Source organism: Pectinophora gossypiella, chromosome 3 (assembly GCF_024362695.1).
Source record: "Pectinophora gossypiella chromosome 3, ilPecGoss1.1, whole genome shotgun sequence".
Classification (NCBI taxonomy): domain Eukaryota; kingdom Metazoa; phylum Arthropoda; class Insecta; order Lepidoptera; family Gelechiidae; genus Pectinophora; species Pectinophora gossypiella.
In genome coordinates, this window is record NC_065406.1 from 12,264,100 (window position 1) to 12,274,641 (window position 10,542).

The following is a 10,542-nucleotide window of genomic DNA, read 5'->3' on the forward strand; positions in this document are numbered from 1 at the left end:
AAATTAGCCACATTGGTTCAGCCGTTCTCGAGTTTTAGCGAGACTAACGAACAGCAATTAATTTATATAATGTATATTTTATATATAAGATGGATATTTTCAGATGAATCTATAATTGAAGCAAATGGTTGGGGGATATATTTTTAATGTGATTTAAGTGCAATAAAGAGTTTTTGTATTGTATTGTACGAGTGTTGTTGTTCATGCCGTTGTGATTCACAACTAGTACTTATCCTGAGAAGAATGGGTAGGTAAAGAATTAATTTAAAGAAGGAAACTTATGACTATATTTATTAAAATCTTAGCTCTATTATATTAGATCCTCAGATCTATTCGCAGCAATGGTACTAGCCTAACATAAACTTAGCTAATTAAAAGTTGAAAAAATCGTCTTCATCATACGTTTCAATATTGTCACCTCGAAGCATCGATAGTTTGAAGTCTGTTTCCGCAAGCTCGTCAATTCTTGGTAGCGCCATTTTTATTTCTTCCTCCACATCAACTGCATTTAGTTCATTTTGTAAATATGTCACGAGTGGCCCTTCTAAAGCAGCCACAATTTGGTACCTCAACAAATTCGGCAAAATATTAACAGCAAATTCAATTATATAATCGATTGTACCCGCCCCATCGCATCGCGCTTGGATGTTTCCTACGTCTAGATGAAATTCCTCAAGTATAGGCTTATTTCTAGTATCTAAAGGTTGAGCAATAACTACACTTGCACTTACATATTCCACTGAGAACGATCCAGTACCAGCCAACGACACGAGGCCGCCGGCAGAAACCTCCCACTGTGTCGTCCCCTCTAGTTTTTGACTTCCGATCTCAAAATGCACAATGGCTGTATTATTTTCCAGCTTAATAATCATATCGCCTATACGATGGACTGTAGATAAACCCATTATCCAAGTATTCGTTAGAGCTATAAATAAAGGTGAGATGTCAGTTTTGTTGAAGTCATCTGCTTTATACGGATCCAGTCCCATTTCTCTCACACTCCTCCTCACGTCGACAAGTACCATGTCTAGTGGAGCTATGCTGTTCGGGAATTTTACGTCATCAGCTATTTCTTCCAATTTCTCGTTTATTGCAATCCGAGCTTTCTTGTAAGCGTCTTGAAGTATATACGGTTTTATGGAATCGAAGACAAAATTGCCAGCACCGTTGATGAAGCTTTGAAGTACACTGCCTAAAGCTCCAAGGTTTTCGAAGTTCACCGATATGGTATCGAAGCTGAGGTCTATAACGATGTCTTGAGCGCTAAGTTTTCCGTCAATCTCGACACCAAGGCTAGCTCTCGGTGTGATTTGCAGCCCGGTGACATTGACTGTGAAGGGACCCATCCTGGGCATCAGCAGGGAGGAATAACGGTATGTACCTCGGGCTTGAAGGTTATCAATGTACATGGCGGCACGTACCTGAAAAAGGTATTACGTAGATATAAATTGTTATGTAATGTTTATAAATAGACAGGTAGGTATGGTAAAGTAGAATTACATATACGTGCTTTGTTGTGGCTCTGCTTATCCAAACGGCACGAGTGTTTGCACAAATAAATGCAATTTGATTTTTGCAGTGGAAATTGTGTTAAACGAACCTATTTCATACATGCCATTGGCATGGTTCTTGTAAATATTGGTTATATTTATTGTCATTTGAATGAATAACTTTTTTAAACCATTATTTAGCAAACCATAATTTTCCAATTGATACTTCTTTTATTATTAAGGAAAGTACATAAACTTTCCAAATTGCATAAGAATTTTGGGAAACAGTTTGGCCTCTGATACTTATCGAATGTTTTTTTATGGGGTGATAATTTTAAATCGTTTAAACTAACAGCAGTGCATATCATGCGCGTGAGTTGTGGGTTGTTTTAGAGCATAGATTGTTAATAGGATATTGACCTCCATATCTTCGAAGTCAGCATTAATATAGAGAACACGAAGTTTGCTGATGCCGTGGACAGCAGTCCTCTCCAGGTACAAGGTGTCGAAGAACGTCACGGACTTTCTCATGTCCGGGACAGAGTATGGATCTGGGATTTCCACTCCCGGGATGCCCATCGGGTCTGGTTTTTTGAAGTGTTCCATCACCGCTAAGATGTGTTCACTCATCTTCTTCTCCGCTTGTATAGCCGCGTTAGTTGTGATTTCTTCTGAAGATATTGTTTCTGATGACGGTATCTCCTCGGGTACATCTGGGGGAAGAGTGAATGGTCTGTTAAAGCTTAATGGATACAGAGGTTTTACTCGTATTAAGAGAAGTGGGAGTTTGTATGAAACCGCACCGCGCCACGTTGATATTTCTATGAGAACGTGTGTGTTTAAACTCGAACATACAAAAATAATCTCACTTGTGAACGCTCCTGTTCTGCCTCTATACGCATTAGCTTAATAAATAAGTATTCATCATACTGTAGACGACGACCCTCATATATCACGTTGGTCTTACAGAAAGCTCCGTGGGTACTTAGTTTATAAATGTGCCTCTGGCTATCCCGTTTGGGATATAGTCGTGAGTTTATGTTATCATACCATATTTACATTGTCCACAATATTTGTTATTTTTGTGCGTAAATAAACTCGAATTTGGTTAGAAAAATACTTTACAGTTTCTGTGTATCCAAATTATCATCACGATTGTTTCAGCTTTACTTTTTTGTTTGAAATTTTTTTGTAACCTAGGTTAGCATTTATTATATTAATTAACTGGAACGCTTTTGAAACTATAATGAAGAGTCTACAGGAATCTACGTTGGAGCTTTTATATAATATTCATACTCACACCTTGACTTTTACAAAACTCCCATAGAATCACAGAACATATCACAAAAACACGCCCGAACCACATGTTTGAAACAAGGGACTGATCTGACGTAGTAATTCCAACAATATGTTAACAAAAGGTCATGGGTTCGATATTATCTACTACAAATTTAAACATCAAAAATCTATGCTGCAGCTCGATAAGAGAAGATATTCCAATAAGTGGGGTCGTGTGTATAGTTTCCGGCTTTGATAATAATACAAATATGTATAGAATTTCTCAGTATCGGCTAACTTAATTAAAATTCTACTTAATCTGTGATAGACGAATGATCATTATTAATTTCCTTCCTACTCTTTTTATCCACATTCAGATTAGTTCTCCTTTAATTTGCTATCTCTATCTTATTCAGGCATGTTTATAAAAGCGTCAGAATTTGATTATTACGAGTTACTTACTTTAATTACCAGAAATCTAACAAATATGGCGTCCAGGTTTGACGTAGTATTTACCTTTATAAATATGCTTAACTTCTAAGAAATATATTTCCCATTGCTTATGTAAATAATGTGGATATTTTTCTAAGAAGTTACTGTTATGGAATAAATAATAAAAAGCTTGGATGTGCACCGATAGGCTTTTTATGTTAATGTGACGTCATTAAATTATGGTTGTTAAACAATTTGTCAATTAGATTAACAAGTTTGCCTTGGAGATGATCCTCAGTTTTGCGAGTCAATTTATTTGTTTTGGTCAGCTAATGGTCTCTAGTTACAGCGCGCGGACAATTTGCTTCGTAAGTACCTATAGATAACGAAGTAAGGCGAATCGTGACGATACTGATAAGTACGACCTCTGTCCCCGGCGGGACACATCAATTCATTCATCACTCATCAGTGTAGTTTGTTCGGGATGCGGACCCTTAGTGTCAAGTTTTTTGCTTTCATCCTCATCGGGTGTGTCTGTGGACAAGGTGTGTTTTAGTGATAATTTAGTGTTTATTTAGTGTAGGAACATGGTTTTTGGTGTCCTTTGCCCAACTAGTGTCGTCTGGTTGTATTTATTTCCTTTCATGGACTGTGTTTTGCTTCATTTGAGACTTGTCTAGAGTGTTTTTCATTAAGTTCAATGTCTAGTGTTTTGTACCATAGTTCTGTTTCTAAATCAGCATTTTGTGGTAAACTCGTTTATGGATTGCGATATTATTTGTAATTACTATTGTGTTCATATCTAGTTTATCTTCAAAATCAATTGATGCTGTACAGAAGCGTGGTGGACATAGAAACTCTATGACTCGCCAATAAATGGCTCGACTTTATCTAGACGTAAATAGGATGTTTATGTTATATTCTCTTCGATGTTGGATTCGTCACTGTTTGAAACTATATAGGTTGTTATTTACTTTGTCTTCTCTTAACACAATAACATACATAACATAATAGACCAATACGCATATATCGCCGAAGGGATACGCAGAGCTATATTGTCTTATACTTACTGCTTTTTTATTTTACTTTTGCTCATTCCTATGTATTTTCTTTATTTTCGTTTTTTATTCGTCCCACCGCTAGTCAGAACCCTAAATGGTCTCTGCTTGGCAGCGGCAAATAAGGATGTGGTCAGCGGAATTTTGCTTTGTTTAATTGTAAGTTACGAGTAAATGTTTTTACACTGTTCAAATGTTATTAGTCAAACGCGTATTTAACTTGGATCTTTGTCCTTGGGGAAACCTTTATGTAATTATTTGTTATTTTTTATATAAGTACAAAGAAAATAATTAGGAACGCTCATTATTCTGTTTTATTGTTTTAAAATAATATGGTCTGTATAATTATGGTGTTTTCATTATGTTTATTAAAATAATGACGTAATTTAAATAGATTTATTGATTGATCGGCGAGAAGTATCATTTTGCTAGAACTACCTATTCATGATGAGGATGTGGAAGTCAACCTCTTAAATTGTATTTCATCTTTTGATCTCGTTGCTTTGTCCTCCTGGATTTATTTTCCTTTTTCGTTTGCCTTTTTCAAGCACTATTTTCAGGCTTATTACTTCTATATTCTACGTCGCTTTGATTTATTCTGAGCCAACTACAACCAATATGATTCTGCTAGAAGGGTACCTACTTTTAGACTCATGTGATCCACCAATAGTCAAATAAGATACTGTTTACAAAATGTCATACCAAGATTTTTCAATGGAATTTGTTTAGGACTACTTTTATTATGTTGTCATCAATAAATATGGTAAAAGCTCGTACTCATTAGTAATTAAGCATTATTATAATTTTATTAGTTAATAAGAATATTTAAATAGATTGTGTTTTTAATTATCACTTGTTTCTGTTTCTAGCATCTTATAATTTATGTTTGACACAGTCATCTTCTTAATTTTCCAGATGTTCCACCCGATACGGAGTTGCGGCTGGCGGAGGGCGAGAAGAAGCTCAGTGATCAGCTGCTGCTCATCCTGGAACACTTTAAGCAGCCGGAGCCAGTGGGCATCCCCGGCGCAGACATCCCCGACCCGTACTCCGTGCCCGACATGAAACAGTCCCTCAGCTTCGCCACCCTCTACTTCAAGAACACCGCTGTTTATGGCATCAGCAAGTTCAGGATCATTTATATCAATGCTGAGATCGGCGCTATGGAGGTTTGTGATCATGTTTAATGGTTTTTTTATGCAGTTGCTAATGTCTATTATGGGATTTTACATTTGAGTCACATTTACTTCTCTATTTACAAACGTACTATTTAATGGAATCCTAATCAGTGTTGACAGAACGACGGTACTTCGTATCTGGTCATAATTGGAACGTAATCATAGCTGATTAAAGAATTCACAAAATTTAAACTGTTTTCAGGTCCATGCAGCGATGATCATCGACAAGCTGCAGGCGCGCGGTAATTACACCATGTCCACCTGGCTGAACCGGGCCCAGGGTCCGTTCACCGTGGACATCACCGGGCTCAAGATCACCGCCCGTGCCAACCTCGGCGTCGAGCGCGACGGCAAGCTGCGCGCGCAGGACATCAACATCGACCTCGGCTTCAACACCATCAACGTCAACTTTGAGAACCTCGGATTTTTCGGCAGCATGTTCCAAGGCGTCATCAACTCTGTTGGCAATTTCCTCTTCGATTCCATTAAACCCTATGTCCTCAAAGAAGCTTACACGAAGGCCAGAGTAGAGATCAACAAGAAATTAGATGAAGTAGCGGGAGACATGCAGTTCCCTAATTCGATTTCTCCTTTGGATATGGTTATTGCTGATCTTAGGAAGAAAGTGAGACAAATGGACATGGATCCTTATAAAGTTAAGGATTACAATACGACAGTGAGTATATTTACAATAGCTCTTTCGAGAACGTGGATAACTGGGATATCGTCCTTCCAACGTGTTGGGAATATAACTCTTAAGATGGAGAATAATACTGCAATAGCCGATTTTGAAATAGGAAGCCAGAAACTAGAAGGGGTGACCCAGTGGGATATATCTGCTATCGGTGGACTAATGTCCAGGGCTGGCACAGCATCATTTTCAGTTGAGTACCTCAGTGCAAGGATAATTCTAGCGCAACCTCTTGACACTAGACAAAAACCACAGTTCAGAGATTTGGATTTAGAAGTTGGAAATATCCAACTGCGTTGCGATGGTGCGGGAACTTTGGACTACGTCATCGAATTTGCTATAAATATATTACCGAATTTGCTTCGATATCAAATTATGGATGCGATTGAAGGCCCGCTTCAGGAGAAGGTTCAACAAGAACTGAACAAACTTGATGTGGAAGATATGATAATACAGGAGCTACCCAAAGTAGACCAGATGCAACAACAAGGGTTCAAGTTGTCTGCCATCAAAGGAGATGAGGTCGAAGAGGTATCTTATGATGAGGACGAATTTTTTAACTTTTAATTACTTACGGTTCACTTACTTATTTTATATTTTATGTAAATAAATATTTTTAGCAAACAATTGTATGTTTCTATTGGTGTATGTATGTAAATGTGAATGAAACCAAAATAACTTTTTGGTGATTGTAAGAAGTTGACTTTATGTTCATAAAGCGCCATCTACACAGTATGTGATGAAGCTCTATCCTTTATAGCTTGGCTTGTACATTTGAGTCATTGACAACAGAGTGAACGTTCTTATAAGGTTCAGAATACGCTCGCTAGATGTCACCAGTGCCAGTTTGCATAGATCGATTGGCATTTCGATTATAGAATAAATAAATTAAGTATACTGATATTTATTAGCATACACAACAAAATTCGAAAGGCGACCGTTTCGTTTTATTTATATGAAAGAATATTTATATATTTTTGCTATTTATAGCTTGTAATATGTAGATTTGCCACAAATAGCATTAACTACTTGGCCGAAAAAAAGGGGCCCGCTGAGGGTTTTCACTCGGTATGCAACATTTAAGACAACAGGCCTGAGGGTGACCAGTAGGGCGTGAACCTCGGCTCAGGGTACCGGCTGAGAGGATCATATTATTATTTGAAAGAATGAATCGACCCTAGTGGAAATCGTCGACTACGCCGCCGGCGGGGTCAATATCGGGGACCGGGACAGTCAAAAGGGTTTCTGAATTGTTGATGAGATATGAATGTACTTTAGTCTTTTAAGGCGTTCAGTTTTTGCATATTTCGAGCATAAAAATGCCGTTATCTGGTGTTAAACTATTATTTAAAATAAGTTGCTATAAAAAGCCTTCCTCAATCAAGCTATTTTAAATAAGTTTCCATAATAAAACAAAGACGTATTTTAATATGACAAAAAAATAAGATTACAAAACTGTTTTTCCTGCCGTTTCCACAGAAATAAGTATAATTTCTTGCCGACGTAAGTTCAAGGTGAAAAAATATACATTCGTAGAAACAATGCAGAAGTGATCATTGATGTCGCCCGTAGATGGGAATTTATTTATTCTCAGGAACATGACAGAATACAATTATTTTCATTAGCAAGCACTAATAGCTAACTAGTATTGTAGCTAATTGTTTGAGTCTGAATCAATTTCTTTTGATACGTGCGTCATTTAAAGTGTCAATCGCGATGTGATCTAACGGCTTCTTGTTGCTAAGTTGTAGGTACGTATGACGACTGAAGAAATCGCGTTGTGTTAGAATTGGAATGAATGGTACCTTCCAGAGAACGTTACTAAAATGCTTTTCAGTATGGCACTGCTATAAGCGAATCATATTTGTCAATATCAAAGTATCTACTTAAATGAAAATTCATTTGGAAGCTACAAAAGTCTAGTTTCCAACTAGTCAAATCAGTCACTTTTACCAAACGTCAAAACATGAAATTACTATAGAATTTGTATGAAAAAGCACACTGTGACGTCATAGAAAAACGTGATAAAATGTCGGACTTACTTATTACGCTTTTCTTGATAACAATTCATGAATAAGTTAAATAGAAAAAAGAAAATGTTTTTTGTTAGTTTCAAATTTGTCTTTATTTAGTAATCTGAATTTCTTAATTTATCTTGAACCTAATACACGACCCAAATGGTAGATACCTTATATACGTATAATAGTACTTGAAGAATATAATAAATAACATAAGTAAGTATCAATGATTACCTATTTATTATATTAATTGTACCTATGCATGTTAAATTGATGTTTATGCTCTTGGGGTGTTGCAGGTACAAATTGGAATTGTAGCGTGGACAGCGATTCCCGGAACGGCGACTGCTTGACATCACATCTGTCATTTACATGTACAGTTCAAAACACAATTTTAATCACGCTACATACAATATTTTTTTCCACTGAAATAATTGCATTTTTGGTTCATTTTTGTTTCATAATATTGAAAACCTTCCAGCCTGTTTTATAAATGCAGTAATCTTATGGGATTAAATATGTGATACAAAGCTACTAGGTATATATACTTACATCTTATCTCGATATTTTTTTTAATATATACTTATATCTTTTCGGATGGCTGGTTACTGGCACCTACTCTCAATTATCAATACAATCTTGTCTAATCTAGCCTACAAGATCCGACTGCTGAGCAAAGGCCTCCTCTTCCTCTTCCCATCATCGCGATCCTGAGCGCATTCCAGCCAGTCCCTCCGGCAAGCGTCCATGTCGTTGCGCCATCATAAGACACAACGCGTGACGATCCGTGCGTACCGCTCAGCGTGCATGCGACAAGCATGTCCGGCCCAACCTCATTTAAGTCTGTCATCAATACAATACAAAGTGCTTATTGGATACTGAAGAAACACATTATTTAAACAATCTCAGAGTAATAGTTGTTACAAATGCGGCCTTATTGCGTAGCTAGAACTTTATGCTGTTAGGTATAGGATATAATTAAGTTTATCAATTAATATATAAATGATAGTTTTAGTAGCAGCAATGATGGATGATGATGTGATAACTTTTAAGAACCGATGTGGAGAGGTTTAAATTAATAAAACACATTGTCATCAATAGACTCTTATTTATATATATAAGGTTTATATTTTTAAAATTCTAGAACAGGCGCACACACATAAGCTTCGACGTCCTTTCGTGTTCTTCTCGTACACTGTGTGGCGTATTCTCATTATCTCTCTAGTACTCGAAGAACCTATGAACTCTGCAGCGGGTTCGCTGGGAGAGCATCACCTCGTCAATTACTTATAAACGTAAAAATAGATGAATCCCACCTGATGTACTTTCAAGCAGCCGTAGCTTTACCGTACTTGTTAGGCGCTTGCTGCTATAGGTCCACTCCGGCCTGCTATCGCTTCAACATCATCCTGCGCCCACGTGGTTACTCTCAGGCATTGCCTAAATTCTTATCCCGGACTAAGACTTTTCACCTCATCACCTCAGCATACAAGTAAGTTCGCACTCAGTTGGATCATGAGCAATCTTGGTGGCTTTTAACAGATCAATAGCAACTTCTGTTCCCAGGGAAGAGTGACACTCTTTATGATACATAACGATGATAAGCAGCAATGATTCGATTATTTCGATTATTCGAGTATTTTTATGTAAAAGTAAATAAAGTGGATACCTAGGTATTTACATATATTTTAATAGCAAAGGTAAGTATAGCCGAATTACCTTATTGACAAACCTTTCCTTCAACTCTGAAATTGGTAAACGGATGCATTCGTTGTCTTCTAACTTTTTGAAAAACTGGTGACTTTCACATCAGAGAGTAACGTTCAATGAATTTCGTCCAACCTTAGCATATAGGTAACTCGACCAGTCCAGTATCGACCATTCTTTTTCTTGATTATTTGGCAAAATTTATCAACGAATAATTCCAAACACTGATAACCACACAATAGGAGTACTTTGTTTCATCCTTGTTTCACAATTTTTTGATACTGTTATTGAATTTTTACAATGAAATTGAAATTTATTCTATAAAAATAACAATAGACATGACAAATGCTTGACATGACAGGAACATTATTTATTATTTGTAATTTTATTACTTATAATATACTAAACAGTCAAAACATACATACCAAAAACTGTAAATTAGATTGAAAGAAGATTACATGCTATGATAATTTATTAAAATTGTTCAATTTTATTTGATCCTAACTAATAAATAGAACAGAATAAATTCGAATGTGAGTTTGATTGTGTGTTACGTTACAGCACAGCAATAACTAATAAAATAGTACTACCTATAGAAAACACTCTCCACGCGTTTGGAGCCAGGGACAAATATTTTAGGTACTTATTAGGTATTACTTATCTAAATCAAAATTCATTTTATATTATTCA

The 10,542-nt window shown here is 36.5% G+C and overlaps 2 protein-coding genes across 2 annotated transcripts; one reads left to right on the forward strand and one right to left on the reverse strand.

Moving 5' to 3' along the window:
• Positions 1-273: 273 nt before the first annotated feature.
• Positions 274-3,087, reverse strand: LOC126382111 (uncharacterized). The gene is made up of 3 exons (XM_050031854.1): positions 2,793-3,087; positions 1,911-2,203; positions 274-1,421 (listed from the first exon to the last, which is right to left on the reverse strand). Exons 1-3 carry the CDS (start codon positions 2,854-2,856, stop codon positions 372-374), a joined length of 1,407 nt encoding a protein of 468 aa, XP_049887811.1. The 5' UTR covers positions 2,857-3,087; the 3' UTR covers positions 274-371.
• Positions 3,088-3,603: 516 nt separating this feature from the next.
• LOC126382116 (uncharacterized) lies at positions 3,604-6,754 on the forward strand. The gene is made up of 3 exons (XM_050031863.1): positions 3,604-3,745; positions 5,174-5,427; positions 5,639-6,754. The coding sequence occupies exons 1-3, from the start codon at positions 3,685-3,687 to the stop codon at positions 6,692-6,694; spliced, it is 1,371 nt and encodes a 456-aa protein (XP_049887820.1). The 5' UTR covers positions 3,604-3,684; the 3' UTR covers positions 6,695-6,754.
• The last annotated feature ends 3,788 nt before the right edge of the window (positions 6,755-10,542 follow it).